This window comes from Mus pahari, chromosome 14 (assembly GCF_900095145.1).
Source record: "Mus pahari chromosome 14, PAHARI_EIJ_v1.1, whole genome shotgun sequence".
Classification (NCBI taxonomy): Eukaryota; Metazoa; Chordata; class Mammalia; order Rodentia; family Muridae; genus Mus; species Mus pahari.
Window position 1 is genome coordinate 73,155,817 of NC_034603.1, and position 19,510 is coordinate 73,175,326.

General features: G+C 37.6%; 1 protein-coding gene across 6 annotated transcripts in view; it reads left to right on the forward strand.

Moving 5' to 3' along the window:
* Tanc2 (tetratricopeptide repeat, ankyrin repeat and coiled-coil containing 2) overlaps nt 1–19,510 on the forward strand; it is a 309,788-nt gene that overhangs the window by 218,805 nt on the left and 71,473 nt on the right. For all 6 annotated transcript variants that reach the window (XM_021213586.1, XM_021213585.2, XM_029545901.1 and 3 more), the window contains 3 exons: nt 3,034–3,167; nt 11,324–11,555; nt 17,759–17,925. In XM_021213586.1, the coding sequence (XP_021069245.1) occupies nt 3,034–3,167; nt 11,324–11,555; nt 17,759–17,925 (533 nt within the window). The remainder of the gene's footprint in view (nt 1–3,033; nt 3,168–11,323; nt 11,556–17,758; nt 17,926–19,510) is intronic.

Consider the following 19,510-nt stretch of genomic DNA (forward strand, 5'->3'; position numbering starts at 1 on the left):
TCAATGATAATTTACTGACAGGATGCAAGCTATTTTTTCTTTTTTTATAACATATATATATATACATATATATACATACATATATATACATACATATATATAATATATACTGTATGTATATATATATATATATATATACATACATATATAATATGTGTCTTTTAACTACATATATGTATTGTACCACATCTGTGCTTGGTACCCAGTAATTTCAGATGAGTACATCATATCTCCTTGAACTAGATTTATGGATGACTGTGAACTGCCATGTAGGTGCTAGGAATTGATCCTGGGTCCTCAGTTGTGAGTCCTTTGTCAGAACAAGTCTCTTAACCACCTACCCATCTCTCCAGCCTACAAGCTATTCTTCAGCATGAATCTGTTGCTGTATGAACTGACACTACAAATACTGCCTGCAGCAGCAGAAGTTCTTTGGTTAAGGAATAAGAAGGTCAGAGGTGTGGCCTACTTTTCTACAGATTAATGTACATTAAACTTGAGTAGGGTTACTTGGGATCCCACTGGCTTTCTGAACCTCCAAGCAATGATACCATGATCAGTTATAGTAATAATGAAAAACTGCAAAATTACAGAGTTTTACTTATCTCTGTGTATCATCTGTTGTTCTTTCTTCTCCACACTGAGCAGTACTGCTGCAAAAGATGTGAGCAGTTGAGGCTGTAATCCTTCACTGCATAGTTCTCCTTCCCCCACAGTCAGCTCCACAGCCTGCCCCCTCCTTGTCATTTCCCTTAGAAGGTAGAGAAAAACTGTGAAGGCAGACACTAACCTGTCACTCTGTTTTCCGCCTACTTTCACAGATATGACTCTCCCATCATTCTCTGCTTTCATCACCCCCCCAAACACACACAAAGAACAAAAACATTTTGTGAAAATAGACCTGTTGTATAATTCAGATATTATTGCACCCGTTACAGGTAGGCTGATATGGTAAGTAGGGAGGTTCTATCTGATAGATGGCTGTGTTTCCATCACTGGAGGTTCCTGTGTGATTACCTGGATTTGACATTTGTCAGCAGCTGCCAAGCCTCCAAACAGCTACTAAATTCAGTGGTCCCTGCTCTGTTCCTTTTAGAAATCTCTTTTGCTAGTTTGTTGAATACATTGAATTGTGTTTGTCTTTTTACTTCTACTGTTCTCTGAATGCCAAACAGAAAGTAAGCCACTCAGAAAAAAAGGAGAGCCTCTTCAAAAGAGAGTAGCCGAAAGACAAGAGTGTTTACACAGGGATTACTCAGAAATCAAATTCCAAACAAAGGAGCATAGATGCATGCACAAAAGTAAACCAGTATATGTAAAATTCACTAAACTTTAACTCAACTCAAATGTCACACATTTCTTCAGACCTGCCTCACTGCCATCTCTTGTACCCTCATCCTTGCACTTATTGCAGTGTGACTGAGAAATCTACTCCATCACAGGTGACTAGAAGAAGTCTCAGTTTATTTTTACTGGTACAAAATTAAATGATAACTACTTTGTTCTATTCCTTCTTTTTGATAGCTGTTGTTTACCCAATAACTTTAAATAGGTTTTTGCTTTTGTGTGTGTGTGTGTGTGTGTGTGTGTGTGTGCCTGTTTTTAAAATTCTTTCTTACCTGTTTGATTCTATCATTTCTAATAGGTAATGAATGCATTTTACATTTCTAAAACTTTATTGTACCACTTGAAGCTTGACCTCCTTGTATATTTTGGTGGCAGCATAAACACATTGCCATGTTTGAAACAGCCCTTGTATATTATAGTTCTGTAACTCAGAACTTATTGGAGTGGGGGAAATTGTATTCAATCCAAAGATAGGTCTTGCCACTAGCAGGAAATAGTGAAAATTTTTAAAATTGATTCTTTTCCGTTTTTTTTTTTTAATCTTATTATACCCACTTAAAATGCTCTGTTCCGAGCTGGGTTTGGTGTTCATCTGTAATCCCAGCACTCAGGAGGCAGAGCAGGAAGATCAAAAAAGAATTGAGACCAATCTGAGCAACAAAGTAGGAATTAGCCTTAAATCAATGAGTAAATAAATCAACATACAAATAAATATAATGGGAGCATTATATTTCATGCCTGTAATCCCAGGACACAGGGAGCTGAAGCAGGACAATTGCTGTAAGTTCTGTGTGAACCTATACTGTGTATATAATGAAATCTGCCAACATGGTAATGCTCTATCTCAAAGTAAAATGCTCAGCTATGCATTTTTAATATATTCAAAGGTTGTATCACAGTTGCCATAACTCAATTTTAAAATATTGATCCCACTAAAAGAAACTTGCATCTCTCAGTGGTAAACCCTGCTTTCCTTCAAACTCCCTATTTTCTGTCCCAGAAAGCCCCTCCCTTACCTATCAGTATGGATTTCTCCATCTGAGCATTTTATATAAATAGAAACACATACTTAAAATTTTGGGAACTGATGTGGTATTATCTGTGTTGTAGCATGTGTGTATCTTATTTTCTTTCATCATCAAATAGCAGACCATTGTATGGAGATAGCACATTTCATCCATTCATTAAGTGATGGACATCTGACTTGCTTTTACTTTCTGTTCTAAGTCATGATACTCTGGACAGTGATATGCAAGTTTCAATTTAAACGTGTGTGTGTGTGTGTGTGTGTGTGTGTGTGTGTGTGTGTGTGTGTGTGTGTGTGTTTTACTTCACTTGAGTTATATAGTCAGAAATGGAATTGCTAGGTTATAGAACAAAATGGAATTTAATATTCATTTAGTCTATAGAGCAGTGGTTCTCAACCTGGGGATCACGACCCCCTTGAGGGTCAAACAGAACTTTCACGGGGGTCACCTAAGACAATCAGAAAACTGATGTTTTCATTAGGATTCATAATAACAGTAGCAAAATTACAGTTATGAAGTAACAACAAAAATAATTTTATGGTTGGGGTCACCACAACATAAGGAACTGTATTAAAGGGTTGCAGCATTAGGAAGGTTGAGACCCACTGGTCTAGAGTTTTATGATCTTCTGATTAAACATTGCATCTTTTTAATTCAGATGTGGATGCCAACAGAGAGCTCCCACTCACCCAAGCACCTTCAGCTCATTCATCTATTACTAGTGGGAGCTGCCCAGGAACTCCAGAGATGCGCAGGCGGCAAGAGGAAGCCATGCGAAGACTTGCCTCACAGGTACAATAGGATTCCCAACTTGGGGACCTGCAAGTTCCATTTTAGCACCAAAGCAAAGATAGGGAGACTCTTAGCAAAGAGAACAAAAATGTGTAAAGGAATTCATGAAAACATGAAGAAAAGTTTATCTTTTTACTTTTGGGGGGTTGTTGTTGTTGTTGTTCATTTAAAAAAACACTCTGATGGGATTAGAACCTCCAAGACTTAGAAGCAAAGTCTTCCAGGGACTGAAGGCCACAGAGAGTTTAGCCAAAGTCTTCCAGTGAGTAACTGAAGGCCACGGAGAGTTTAGCCAAAGTCTTCCAGTGAGTAACTGAAGGCCACGGAGAGTTTAGCCAAAGCCATGGCATAAAAGCAGTAACATTATTACTGGCTCAGAGCTCTTCCTCCTATACCGTATTGTCCATAATGTTTTTATTTAAATTTCCTGTCATTTTCAAAATAACATATGCACATAGGAAAGCAGTGTTCAGAACAGTTGACTTCTTTACCCAACCCATCACCCCCAAGCAGCTGTACATCTCCAGGCCCTTTTGTTAAGAGTTCACCAACATTATCTTGTAACCCTTCAGTAAAAGAATTTTTTTGTGTGACTATCATAGTTTTAATATCAAATAGCTCTTTCTTTTTCTGCAGTTACTCCCTTGCTTATAAAGGTAGCAGGGCCAGAGCAAGAGGGAGAAAGGGGAGAGGGGGGAAAAGTTAAATATTGTTCAAGTTGGAAACTATATTTACCTAAAAAATATTTTTAAAATTTTAGCATCCTGAGAGCAACTTATAGATACATTTTCATGTGAGGATGCAGCATGTTTAATTTATGCTAACCTTTATATAAGAAATGGCTCCTGGTTGACACATGAGTATTATCCTCATTACAATTATGACACATTACAGTTTGGCCATAGAAGCTTGTGCCATGGGAGCACAGAGCAGAAGCCAGCAGTCTAGCTTCTCACCCTACCAAACCAGTGAATGCACATCTGACTCTCAAATGAGATCTCAAGTCAGTATGGTTTTGTTTTTATTTTATATATCAAGAGCCTCTTGATTTGAGAATCCTTGGTATCAGTTCCTCTGTATCAGTAATTATGACTGGTATTTCATAGTTTTCTTGCTGCTTTTTGTTCTAATTAGTGGAGGACACTGGAGAGTTGGTCAGAACTTTGAAACAGTCCTGTTTACTGAAGAAACACTTTTCATTTGGATTATAACAGATTTTGCTAAATCAGCATCTGCCAATTGTATCCCCAGTTAGTATTGTGGCCTCCACTGAATGTAATCAGTGGAAAGCCACAGAGATTCATTGAAAGCCTTTCTTGTATGTATAAAATCACTTAGAATAAAAGTGGGTTTTCTCCAGATAGAATTAATATGTAGAATAGAATGTGTACATAATGTGTAGAATTAATAGGACAGTTAACAGAACACCAACAAATTGGCTTCTGCTTATTGAAGTTGTAATAAGTGTAGGGTCTCTGAATTATTTGGGATTTTGTTTTGTTTTCTTCATTGTATTTTAACCTTATATGGTAGTCAGTATTATCCCGCACATGAGAAAATGCTAATTCCCAAGACTGTTTCTTCCAGTTACTCTGTTAATAGATAACAGAGCTAGGATTCAGAGCCTGTATGTACCTCTTAAGGATATTCTTTTTGTCATGAAAACTTCTTTTTTCTTCTCTTTTTTATTTTTTATTACTCATTCCATTTGTTTACATCTCAAGTAATATCTCACTTCCCAGTTACCCCTCCTTCCCCTTTGCCTCTATGATGGTGCCCACCTACCAACCCTCTCCTGCCCCATTCCTCCAACACCCCCCGACACTGGGGCATCAAACCTCCACAGGACCAAGGTTCTTCCCTCCCATCTATGTCAGACATGGCCATTCTCTGCTGCATATGAATCTGGGCCATGGATCCCTCCTTCTACACTCCTTGGCTGGTGATCTAGTCCCTGGGAGCACTGGGTTGTCCAGCCAGCTGATGATTCTTCTATGGGATTGCAGTCCCCCTCATCTCCTCCAGTCCTTCCGCCAGTTCCCCCTCTTGAGAATATTATCATTGTCTTTATTCTGTAAAAGATGGGACAGGTGCTCAGGACCCTGCACCTTTAACCACTGCTTCTTTTTAGTGACAAGAAGGATCTTTGCTGAGCATTCTTTTAGAAATTCTATCAGTCTTTGAATATGCCCTCAAAAAAGAAAATTATAATGAAGTTTCACCTTTCAGTGATTTTGCTGAACTACAATTTTTCAAGAACAGAAAGATTTCTATATGGCTAGCAGCTCTTATCATGTCAATGTTTAGTCTTTAAGAAGATAATTCTGGATCCCCTGGGACTGGGGTGGGTAGCAGGGGTTAAGCCACTATGTGGGTCTAGGAACTGAACCCTGATTTTCTATCAGAGCAGCCAGTTCTCTTAACAACTGAGCCATCCCTCCTGCCCTGTAAGGCTCCTAATAGTGGACTGGCACATCAACACAGCCACAAAACCTTCAACTTACAATGCATCACACATACAACATATGCTGGTGCAATGTGGCACAGAACATGTGGTGGTGTCCAACCTCTATAAGCAGGGCTTATAGAGACTCACAGAGACAGAAGCAACAAGCACAGACCCCATATGGGTCTCAATTATGTCCTCTGCATATCTGCCATGGTTGTATAGCTAGGTATTTTTATGGAACCCCCTAACAGTGGGAGTGGGAGCTATCTGACTCTTTTCTTGCTTGGGACCCTTTTCCTCCTATTGGGTCACCTAGTTCAACCTTGATAAGAGAGTTTATGCTCAGTGTAATTGTACTTTGTTATGCAATGGGGAAGGAGTAGATCTAGGGGAAAGGAGAGGTTTGGGGGAGGGGTTGGCTGGAAAGAATGGAGGTAGAGAAAACTGTGGTCAGGATGTAATGTATGTAAACAAAGTTCTTTTAAAAAGCAACTAACACACACACACACACACACACACACAAAGAAGATAATGAATGTGAAATAAACTAATTAGGGAAACTAACTACTTTTAAGATGTGTCATGGATACACAAAAGCTGGGGGTTTTTTTCCCAAAAAAAGAATTTTTATGTAAGAAAGAACTCAATGTCGTTCTTGTCATTCCTGTACTGCATATAGAAAATGTCACGTGATCTTGGTTCTTAGAAGTGGTATTGCAACTGTTAAACTGTCAGCAATAGCAGCCATCATTTTGGCAATCTGGTAACAAACAAATCGAACCTAATATGGACAGGTTAGATATATACAAAAGGGCAGGGTACGGAGAGGGGAAATTATATGCAAGACAATGACATAAAGTTTAATTAGTATTAGTGTGAGTATTCTTAAAGAGAACATTGAGGACAAATGAGATCCAAGTCGAGAAGCAAGTAACCTGTAAATAATGTTTCCTTGTCTCCAGCGGCTTGGTTTCTAAGATTAACAGTGACACGGATTTTTTTCTACATTCGGGATACCAGTATGAGAAAACAACCTTTTTGTATATTTATCAACTTTAGTGTTTATTTGTTAGTTTGTAATCAGCCTTTTTCAGTTGAATGGGTCATTGCTTAGCTGTTAGCCACCAAATCTCCTACTTTTAACACAAATATTTCACACATAAATTTATGTTAAATGAATGAAGAAATTCCAAACTCTTCCCTATACTGAAACTTAAATATCCCTTCTTTTGTTGCAATTTAGTGAAGTCCAAACTATTTTACTAAAAGAAAAAAACACTCCACATGAGCTAAAGATGGTGGTACACTCTATAACCCTAGCACTCAGGAGGCTAATACAGGAGGGTCAGGAGTCCCAGTCAGGCAGGACTATGTGGGCAACTTTATCTTGTCAGTGAGGGGCTCACATGAGAGCGAGATGTAGGTCAGCGGTAGAGTGCTGGTTTTCATTCACGGGCCTGGACTCAATTCCCAACTCTGGAAATGTTATTAAGTAGCTTTACTTTTCCAAGTTTACATATGTGTATATACATATTCATACACATACACAAAAATGTATATATGAATGTATGATTTTATGTAGTCATATATATGTGTGTGTGTGTATAATACTTTCATCCTAAAATAATTCACTGTACCATACTATGTGCAAAGGGACCATTCTTTGTTTCAGTGGGGTTCTAAATAACAAATGTAGAAGAGAAATTGAAAAATCACCAAGCATCATAGTCATTATTGCTATAGAAGAATTCCACTGTAGATAGCAAAGTTAATGGACAAATATTCAGAGAGAAACAGGACTTGTATTATTTCCAAATAATCTCTCCTAAGGTATTTTTTAATCACAAAAGATAGCAGTTTTATAGTGGCACAGTCTTAACTTCAACTAAGTAAAGCAGAACAGCCTCACCAATAACAAGACATGCCAGCTCTGAGAACCTTATGGCTTGATCCATCAAGGACACCAAACTTTTTATGGTATTCTTCCCAAGAAGACATCTCTGACCATCAGACAAACCCAAACTCAGAGACACTTAGCAAAATAGCCAGTCAGGGTTTGAAAACGCTGACATTGTGAGGAATGACGAAAGGAGACTAAAAAGAAATAACCAAATACTGTGTGGGGTTCTGGATGGGTCTTAAGCAAGAAAGGACATAATGGACACACTAAAATTTGGTAATATTAGATAAGATTACTAAGTGTTGTTTAGATTTTTAGGTAAAATTCTTTTATGTTAATTTACTGGCTTTCATAATTATGATTATATAAAATACTAATAAAGGAGGCTGGGTGAGGAATAAATGGAAACTCTGTGTACTACTTTTGCAACATTTCTGTAAGTCTAAAATGAGTTCTAGTTAAAAAAATAAAAGTCGTGTTGCTTTAAAAAAAAAATGAGGGGGAAAAGGAAGAGAAGGTAGGGCTCTAAACTGGAAAATTACTGAAGCAACCCAAGCCTGGGAACTATTGTTAGCCTCCAGTCCCAGAGTGATGATTAAAATCAGAGTTAAGAGACAAGAATAAAGCAAGATAAAGTAGTTATTTACAATGAGCCTTCAGATTTCTAGAAATACTAAAGTAGCGTGTGTGGTGGTAGCTCACATTTTACTTTACGTGATGGGCGTTTTGCTTGCATGTTTGTGCACCACATGGTCTGCTGTTGTGTAAGGAGACCAGAAGAGGGAATTTTAGGAACCAGTGCTATAGACAGCTCTGAGTAGCTGTATGCATGCTGGGAATTGAACTCAGATCCTAGGGAAGAGCAGCCAGTGCTCTTAACCGCTAAACATCTCTCTTACCCCAGTCATCCACACTTTAATCTCAACATTCAGGAGACTGATAAAGGAGGATCATCACCATAAGGCCAGTGCCATCTGCATAATGGTTTCCAGGTTTGCTTGTTTGTTTTCTTAGCTGACTTAATAGTTGAAAGATCAAACTAATAAATAAATCCAGAGTATTGAGTGGTGGGTGGGCTTAAGAATATGAGAGCTGACCCAAAGGAAGAGCTAATGTCACTCTAGAATTTGATACAAATGTCAGTTGTTACATAAGCTAGATTTTTCTGTCCAGATGAATTCCAGATACTCAAAACTGCCCTTTCTTAATATGAGATTAGTTTAATTCTTTCATGGTGTTCATTTGAAATAGAAAATGTTTTATGGTACATGAGGGCCTGATATTTTAACACATTTTATCTGACTGAGACAGCTCAGTGCCTAACATAGTTTTCATGGAATTTACTTACTTATACATACCACATGACTACTTTGAAATGTGCAGTTAATAACCTATTTTAAATCATCTTGCAAATCTGAAGATACTGAGTGGATTTTCTACCTGAATTCTTCAAAGAAATCAAGACTTTATATTTGGAATGCCAAATACTAAAATTAAAAGAGAAGCAGCTTTAGAATATATAACTGTACACTGACTTTTGTTAAATGAAACCTCATTAATCCAAGTACACATCTGAAGGCTTCAGTGTAGTTCAGTGACAGAGTGCTTGGCATTAAATGTAAGTGCCTGGGCTCAATTCCCAGTACTGGAAACATCTCCAAGTACACATAATGATTTTTAACAAAATCAGTAAAAGAACCCTTCTTGTAAGTCTTATAATCTTTATCTGTAAAACAATACCTCACTCCATTACATAAAAAGCAAGTTATACAAGGCTCACTGAGCTGTGCATTGCCTCCACATCTGGAATCAATTGATGCAAAGTATGGTGAGCCTACATGTTGATTCAAAGATCTGTGTCTGTGAAGACGATAACCACTGGCTGCACAGTTGGCTGAGAGGACGAGGTTTCCCTCTAGGGAACACTGTCTTTAACATAGGTAATAAAGCAGAAACTCATCACCTAAAGAAAAGGATGGAGCTCTAAATACAGCCTCTGGTTTCTAGTCCTCCTATGGCTTTCAGACTTCTTTGTTTCACTCACAAGCAGTTCCTGTATTTAGCTTTAAATATACAATAACATCCAGTATTATTTGATTTCCTTTATGTTTAATGAGAAAGATTTTTAACTGTTTAAAAGAGTTGACATTTACAGAATGTATTAAAGAGACTACCACACTTACAGATTAGGAGGTTTGTTTTTTTGTGGTTTTTTGTTTTGTTTGTTTTTTGTTTTTTCAGAATAGAACTCCTCTGTTGAAAACTTGTCTAACAGGGAACTGAAGAACAGCATTCCCAGTACATTCACGAGTGCTATTGGGATGTCCGAGTTACCTATCGGCACAAAGTTAGTTGCTAAATGAGTATACAGCACAGTGATGGTGGTACTGCTTAAGATGAGTGTGGAAGTGGTGGTGACCATGATGAAGAGGGCAAAAATCAGCTAATGTCATTACCCTCTGACTGTGTTCTGAGCCCCTTGTCAGACTCTTTCCATGAATCAAGCTTGAATCTCTCCTGTTGATGCCATGTTTTCTACTGTATGCCATCACTTTTCTTGGCAGTAATGAGCCAGAAGAGTTATCTATATTAAAGTCACTCTCTGTGCTAAGCGTGATTGTATACTCTGGAGGTGGAGGCAGGAGGATCAGGAGTTCTAGGCCAGCCTGGGCTATATTAGTGCAACCCTATCAAAAAGGAGGAGGCTCTTTTTTGCACTTGCACATGGGGCAAAAAGAACAACCATGACAGAAGATATGGAGTAAATTCTGTGCAACTCTAACAAACAGCTTAAAACAGCCAGCCAGACAGCCCAGAACCTAAATGTTATTAAGACTCTTAAACTCTTAGAATTTAAGACCCACATTTAGCAAAAATCTCATCTCTTTCCTTCTTTCTGTTTTCTAATTTTGGTACCTTTCCTCTGTTTGAATTTTCAGAAACTATTCACTGATAAATTTTAGATATAAGTTATTTTATTTTATAGGCTCATCTTTTAAAAAACAAGACTGCACCATAAAGTGATGTGAGCATGTGTGTCTCTTGAGACTACCATGGTTTTCCACACTGTTTTATTTCTAATGCTTTGTTACAAGAGTAGACTTTCTATACTACTGTGTGGAATACATGTCAGCAATATTAATGAACCTCTTCCTTCTCAGTCTTGCTTCTTGTCTCGTACAATCCAGAAGGAATAGCCCATTTTTATTTATAAACTTTAATTTTAGGTTGTTAGAATATATACATATATTATGTCTAATTTTTGACTGTGCATAAATTATGCAGTTGCATTAGTGGCTTTTATTTTATTTGAAAAAGTTGAGAAAATGAAGAAACCAAAGACAGTGTGTCTTAGTCAGGGTTTCTATGCCTGGACAAAACATCATGACTAAGAAGCAAGTTGGAGAGGAAAGGGTTTATTCGATTTACACTTCCATACTGCAGTTCCTCACCAAGGAAGTCAGGACTGGAACTCAAGCAGGTCAGGAAGCAGGAGCTGATGCAGAGGCCATGGAGGGTTGTTCCTTACTGGCTTGTTTCCCCAGGCTTGCTCAGTCTGCTGTCTTATAAACCCAAGACTACCAGCCCAGAGATGGTACCACCCACCAGGGGACCTCCCCCCTTGATCACTAATTGAGAAAATGCCTTACATCTCGTGGAGACATTTCCCCAACTGAAGCTCCTTTCTCTGTGATAACTCCAACTTGTGTCAAGTTGACACAAAACTAGGCAGTACACAGTGTTAAGGTATGGTCATATGTAACCATAGCTGCTAATAAGCCTGTTTGCAATCTCATCTTTCCATAGGTGGTTGCCTATCACTATTGCCAGGCAGATAATGCCTACACCTGCCTGGTACCAGAATTCGTCCACAATGTTGCTGCCCTGCTCTGCCGCTCACCTCAGCTGACAGCTTACCGGGAACAACTTCTTCGGGAGCCTCACCTGCAGAGCATGCTAAGCCTCAGGTCCTGTGTTCAAGACCCCATGGCCTCCTTCCGGAGAGGAGTCCTAGAGCCCTTGGAGAACCTCCACAAAGGTATAAATAAGGTTGAAAGGAACCGTGGTCACTTGGGTTGTGATATAGAAATGATTGTGTTTATTACATTGTCAAAACTAAATGTTCTATAGCTGATGTCTACAGATAACAGCATACAGAAGACTTTTCTTAGGTAGAGTGTGATAATGCACATATGTAGTCCCAGCATTTGGAAGAGGCTAGGGTAGGTGGACTGCTTGAATCCAGGAAGTGAAAACAAACCTAGGCAATGTAACAGGACCCTGTTTCAAAATAACAAATCCCTGTAGAAACTGATCCTTTCTCCTTCCTTTGTAAAAGCTCTTATTTTGATTTCCAAATGATTTTAGTTTTCTTATAATAAAGGTAGTAGAGCTTCTAATCCTTTTTGTGGAAATAGAATTAATCAATAAAGTCGCTGCTCCATCTCACTGTTTCAGAGTCTCTGAGGCTAGAAACTCTATAGTTAGAAAATATCTGTAGTACATTTATTATACCACCCATGGCTACATACCTCACTCAGTATTGACACTAGAAATCACTTTACTGTTCACTTGGAAAGTATGTAAAAAGGCACATGGACATTTTGTGGTACATAAGTTGTATCAGAAAAGCTAATGGTTTTTAATGAAAATGAAATTAGTGGGCTCTGTCTCCCTCTTGTGCCCGTGCCTCCCCTTTTTCTTTCCAGCCCCAGTCTTCTCTGAAGCCCAAGCACAGCCATCCCCTTAACCCTCTCTCCACTGCGTAGTTTTTCACCTTTTAAATTTTTACTTTTAGTGTGGGGAGGCAGCTTGGTGTGGAGCATTGCATCCATGATACAGCTATATGTGAATGTACACATCCATATGTACAGAGGCCAGAGGAAAAGGCTGGTGACTTCCTCTGTAGCTCTCTTCATTAAGTGTCTTAACACAGGGTCTCTCACTGACTGACCGTTGAGCTCCTGAATCTTCCTGTCTCTGCCCCCTACCCCCAGCACTGGGGTTTCTGACATGTGCTGTCATACCCAGCTTTTTTACATGTGTGCTTGGGAGTCCAGCTTTTGCATAGCACTCTTACCCACTGAGCCGTCTCTTCACCCTCCTCTATGCTGCTGCTGCTGCTGCTGCTGCTGCTGTTGTTGTTACATTTTGCTTATTTATTTTGTGTGGGAGCACTCATACCACAGCTTATATGTGGTGACCAAAAGATAGCTTGTGAGAATCAGTTCTGTTGCCCTACTGTGTGGGTCATCAGGTGTGGAAGCTGGTCCCTTTACCCACTAAGCTACCTTACCTGTCTGTCTCCACTTGTAAAAATATTTTTGTAAAAAAAAAAAAAAAAAAAAAAATATATATATATATATATATATATATATATATATATATATATGTAAAATCTTAAAATTTAATGTGAACATTTAATGAGCACTTACAGTATGCCAGATAAATTTCTGCTGTACAAGTATTAGTTGTTTTTGTTCAAGTTATTAGCTGTTTCTCTTTGACTAAATTGTGTGCAATTAAATTTCAAAACTTGTGTACATCTTTTCTCACTCATACTTACCTTTTGACCTTGAACATGATAGATATTTCAGGAAATACATTTTGGATAGAGGAATAAAAGGAAAAACTGCTCTTACGGATGTGTTTGGTTTGGTTTGGTTTGGTTTGGTTTGGTTTGGTTTGGTTTGGTTTGGTTTTTTGAGACAGGATCTCTCTATGTAGCTCTGTCTAGAGCTACACTCTAGACTCACAATGTAGACTAGGTTGGTCTCAGACTCACAGAGATCCACCTGCCTCTGGCACTCTAGTGCTAGATTAAAGGCATGTGCCACAGCCCCATGATGCATGGGTATTTTAAAAGGGCAGTGATACAAAGAGCTGTGCCCTATATGTATTCAAAGAGAATATACAGATGCTTGCTGAGTCTGCACCAAGTTCTCAACCATACTAGCTCATTTTACTGTAAGATAGATCTACTCATCTCTCTATCCCTTTATATATCCCCATTAACAGAACTATGAGTAAGTTCAATTGCTTCATAATATTCTGGGGGGTTTCTACTCACTCTTAAAGGTATAAGCAGCAGATAGAAAAACAATTTACAATCGTTAAAAATTGTTTAATCAACCCAAAAGATAAAAAACAAGATAATAGAAAAGATTAAAATCATATTAAGGAGTTAGTTGTAAAATATAAATGGAGTAAGAAAATCAAAATGCAGAAACCGTCCAACTGAATAAAGCATGAAATCTGATCCATATGCTGCTGTCTTCATAGAGTTACTCAGATATCACACAACTGAAAATGAAAGAATAGAGAATTAAATAGTGGGTAAAACATAAACCATTAGAAATCTAGAGTAGTTTGTTAATGGCAGAATAGACTTTTAAACAAGCAGTATTAATAAGGGCAATTAGTAGACATGAAAGCCAGTTCAGGGCTGGTGGGATGGCTCAGCAGGCAAGAGCACCCGTCTGCTCTTCCAAAGGTCCTGAGTTCAAATCACAGCAACCACATGGTGGCTCACAACCATCTGTAATGAGATCTGGCGCCGTCTTCTGGAGTGTCTGAAGACAGCTACAGTGTAGTTACATATAATAAATAAATAAATCTTTAAAAAAAAAAAAAGCCAGTTCATCAGGAGATAAAGTAATCCAAGTTATGTACCTAGAATCAGGGTTTCAGAATCATGAATCAGAATATTATCAAAGAGATTAATAAGCAAAACCCAGTTAGAGATGGGTATTTAATTGCTTCTCACTAACTATTGAAACAAGTAGAAGAAAACATAAAAGATACAGATTTGAATATTATCAGCCAACTTGTTCTGGTTGATACTTATAGAACATTACCTAATAAATACAAAATATATATTTTCTTTAAGAAAACATAAACTATATTCTGAACTACAGAACAAGTCTCAAAATTTTCTAAAAGTTATCTGAGAATGGTAGTGCATGCCAAAACTCCCGGCACTTAGGATGCTGAGGTGAGAGGACTGTGAGTTCAAGACTAGGTTAGACTACATAGTGAGGTACTGCCTCTAAAACAACGAAAATCAAAGTTAAAATATCAGTCTAGGAGCTAGCTTAGTCTGTAATGTGCAAAGACCCAAGTTTGATACTCAGTGCCTTTATAAAAACAAAATAGAAATAAAGGCACACACTTGTAATCCCACTGTTTGGGAGAAGGAAACAGGTGGGTCACCAGGGCTCACTAGACAGTATCCTGACCAGTGAGAGAGCCTGTCTCTCAAAAAGAAAAGAAAAGCAACAGCACCCAGAGCACCCAGAGCACAATGCTGAGTCATCACTGGACATTGTGCATGCACCTCAAGAAGGTAGATACTGCAGCAGTGCTGTCCAAAACAATGGACTTCAAACAGAAGTCATTAACAATACTTAAATCTTAAATAAGTATAGGTGAGCCTCTTCTAAATAACCTATAGGTCAAAGAGCAGGTTATACAGAGAATGTTTAATATGTCAAAATGAATAATATAAAATAATTTGTGTGAGTTTCTTTCTTAAACTAGGAAAATAAACTTAATTAGTACAAATAAGGAAGTAATCTTCAAACAGAAATGATTGAAGTAGAAAGTTGATGTGAAATTGGATAATCAAGCCTCAGCAAGACTGTTCAAAAAATATGGGAGAAAAACATGAATTAACAGCATCATAAATCAAGAGCTGGTACTACAGTTCATAAAAATATTTTTAAAAATAAACCATTATAAACAACTTTATCACAATAAAATTCAACAAATTGACTAAAGTATACAGGTTATTCTTAAAACATACATATTGCTTAACATATTTTTCAAAAAAAAACAGAAAAGAACATTTCATGATTTATTTTGTGCGGCAGGCATAACACTGATGGGCATCAAAATGTCAAACATATGGATAGATTATACACCATTATTCCTCATGACTATCATATCAAAATCATAGAAGAAGAAAAAAGCTAATGACGAAGTTAGTTTCTACTTGGTCAGGATTACAGTGTTAGTCTATTTAATTTATCATATTAACAAAGGCTCATCCATATAATTATCCTAATAAGTACATAAACCCAGATGTCCATCAATGTAGTGGATAAATGGATTGTAAACTTGTTCAATGGAATTCTTCTTACTAATAAAAATAAACAAATACTACATCCAACAGTGTTAGTCTCAGAGGAAACAAGTGTATGTAGCCTCTGGTGATGGAATTTAAACACTGGCTGGTTGGCTGTCCTTTGAACACTGACAGGAAGGATATCTAAAGGAATTTTCTTGAATGACAGAAATGTTTTTCAATTTGATCAGGTTTTTAGTTGCATGATTATATATATTTACCAAAACTTATCAGAGTATATAGTTGAAATAGCCTTTTTTATTATATATACATATTATCCTCAGGTAGCTAGAGTTTTCCTCCCAGTTGCAGAAGATTCCATAGAAATCCAAAATTTTTAAAGATTCCAAAAGCTTCCCAGTAGGCATTTGCTTCAGCCACCAATACTAATAATGCACTTCTCCTTTAAAAACATATAAACAGTATTTTCTAAAATTTTTAAAGATTCCAAAAGCTTCCCAATAGGCATTTGCTTCAGCCACCAATATGAAATGAGAGAACAGGAGCACTACAGCAAAAGGGAGGTGATTCTGAGGAACAGACAGTGCCTTTTCTACAGGGGCATTGTCATGAGCCTTTTTATCCCTGTGAAGAGCTTGGTTTAGGAGTCACCCAGGTAAAGTGTGAAGGGCAGGAGCATGCCAAGCTTCCAGCAGTCACCTAGGGAAGGAAGAACCACTTTAAAACTTGGCTGTTCCCACTGTGAAAATGTTCTCAGCCCACCACCTGCAGAACAACTGCTTTTGAAACTGAGCTTTCCTGAAGCAGCACACAACTTGTCCAGCAACCTAGAAGGTGTTCAGCCAACAGATACATCTGTTTTCTCTGTGGAAATTAAGATACAATTAAGTTTCAGGGAGCCAGAGTTCTCAAAATCAAGCCTGTAACAATTCCAGTAGTTTAGGTAAATTCCTGACTCCAAGTAATTCCTCTATTACTTCATTTTTTGACTTAACTTTTTCCTTAATTTTTGGAGTCTCTAAAAGACTATTTTGTTTTCTCAGTTCCATGTCATTAATACTAACATTTTATTTAAAAAAAAAAAAAAAACTTGAAAGTAACAAGTTAAAATTAATCCCAGCACTCTGGGAGTTGGGGGATGGGAGGCAGAGGCAGGCAGATCTCTAAGTTTAAGGACAGCCAGGACTATACAAAAGAACCCTGTCTCAAAAAAAAAAAAAATTATCTGGCCTGTGGATATAGCTCAGTGTGGAGTATTGGAGTATTTAGCCATCATACAAAAGGCCCTGGTTTCAATCCCAAGTATTAACAAAAGATACACAAACACCTCATCATAATTTGAGAGTTGACATTATATTAGTAAAGTGAAATTAAGTTCTTAGTGCAAAACTTGAAAAAATTGTGAGCTCATATGTAGAACAAAATAGAATAGTTTGTTTTTTACTTTTAAAAATTAAAAGAACCAATGTTTTACAGTAGTCTGAGCCTTTTATTTTGAACCTAATTTCATTTTTCCTTTAGATTAAACCTGTTTTTTCGTTAGATAACCAGAAGTATTCAATATTAGTTAAGAATTGATACACACTTAGTGAGAGAGTGCAAGCCTGAAATTTCACTAAGCACCCTCAGCCTGAACCTAAAGATAAGTTAATTCGGTCGATTTAGAAGGGAGCTAAATGCCAACAGTTCTCTGACAGGACCCCCTGGGAGATCAGTGATGGGACTGTCTCTTCATCTAGGGTCTTGAGATCTCACCTGCCAGGTTCATCCAGGTTCCATCCTTTCTTCCCAGATCTATACTGCCTCGGTCTTTAAGGAATTCACAAAAGAATATGTGATGTTATTTTCTTTATGCTATGATAGAAACAGTCTATTTAGCTTTTACACGTGTGGGAGAATAGTGGAGTTCCACATTCAAGAGCTCGTAACTCCAGCTGTCAGATTCTCACAATGAAAATATGGTATTCCTGAACCTATAATACACATGCTCATATACCTGTGACTTGATGAAAAACCAAGTAATTCACCAAATGAATGATTACATGTCTTTATAATAAGTTATACACTCTGAGCATTGTAATATATTTTTTCCAGACTGATCTGTGGTCAAAGTTCCAATTGGTAATTGTGAAGTAATTTGTTTCTTTCTATCTCAGAGAGAAAAATTCCAGATGAAGATTTCATCATTTTAATTGATGGATTAAATGAAGCAGAATTTCACAAACCGGATTATGGGGATACAATTGTATCATTTCTAAGTAAAATGATTGGAAATTTTCCTTCTTGGCTCAAACTAATTGTAACAGTTAGGACCAGTTTACAGGTATGTGTTTCTTTGCTTCTGAACCATAGATTATCTCTCTTGCAAAGAGCTTAAGCTGAAAAAGTTCTGGATCCTTGTTCTCTTAGCTCTTCTTAAACCTAAGAGACATGATCTAGAAAAAACACTCTCTCTGTATGACAAGTTCCTATTCCCATTGCTCTGGGTAAGACTTCATAAAATGTTCCTCAAAATATCATTAGAGGGCTGGGTATGTAATCCAAGCACACCTGAAGCAGAACAGAGTCATGAATTCAAGATCGGGCTAAAAGGAGGAGAGAGAGAGAGAGAGAGAGAGAGAGAGAGAGAGAGAGAATCCTTTAGACTTTGTCTTGATGTAGTAGTGCAAAGAGGGAAATGCCTCACACTTTGAATTCCACTTCACACGTTCAGCCTGCCATAGAGGCTCAGACTTTCCACTTCGTCCCTCACTTCCCTTTAAGTTCATTTTTTGGTAGTGTGGATGTAGTCTATGTATATGCCTTCCTCTAGCAAGTACTGGAGATATTAGGACTTCAGGTTATATTTATTACAACTAAGAGAGAAGGTTTTGCTTCCTGTAAATTATCTTTCCTACTCATTACTAATGAAAGAACCAGGAATGTGTGATTGAGTCTGTAAAAAGTACTGGGCTAAGGAGTTAGGGTTGTAGTTCCCACTCTTGTGTTCATATTGGTTTGGAACAGTGTTTCTCATCTTTTAAAAAAAATCTCTTCTTGATTAAGATCACATAAAATATATAATCATTCCACTATTTCGATATAGCCCACTTGTAATAGCTAATACATAGATGAGTCAGATTGTCAACCCCCTCCCCACTTCTTTCAGCTTTTACTATTATTCTTATATATTGGTAAATTATACCTACTGCCCTATTGTCAAGAAGCAGTATCTCTAATTCCATCACCTTACAGATGTTTACTATAATTCTGCAGGTTATTTGGGTCACAGTCTAGATCCACATAATGATCTCTACAGCTAAATTACATACAACCTAATTAGTGGGTAGTAGCTTGGTTGTTAAAATATTAATAGGAAAGATATACATCAACAAAATCTTGTGTTTGGTTTTGTTTCTTGGTTTGTTTTTATTTTCATTTTTTTAAGAAAAAAATAAATTTCACTGGGTAACTCCTAGGCTGGCCTCAAACTCCTGATTTTCTTGTCTCAACCTCCTGAGTATTGAATGTACAGATGTATGCCACCATACCTAGCTATGATCTCTAATTTTGATATTTATGCATAAGCAGTATTAACCTAAGATCTATTCTAACATGATGACATGTGTAATTGAAGAAGAAATTTTAAATGTCTAGGAATGTAGAGCAGAAAAACCTTCATTTTTTTCAACTGTGCTTAAGAATAGACAGAGTAAGCTGGGCAGTGGTGGCGTACGCCTTTCATCCCAGCATTTGGGAGGCAGAAGCAGGCGGATTTCTGAGTTCAAGGCCAGCCCGGTCTACAGAGTGAGTTCCAGGACAGCCAGGGCTATACAGAGAAACCCTGTGTCTTAGTCAGGGTTTCTATTCCTGCACAAACATCATGACCAAGAAGCAAGTTGGGGAGGAAAGGGTTTATTCGGCTTACA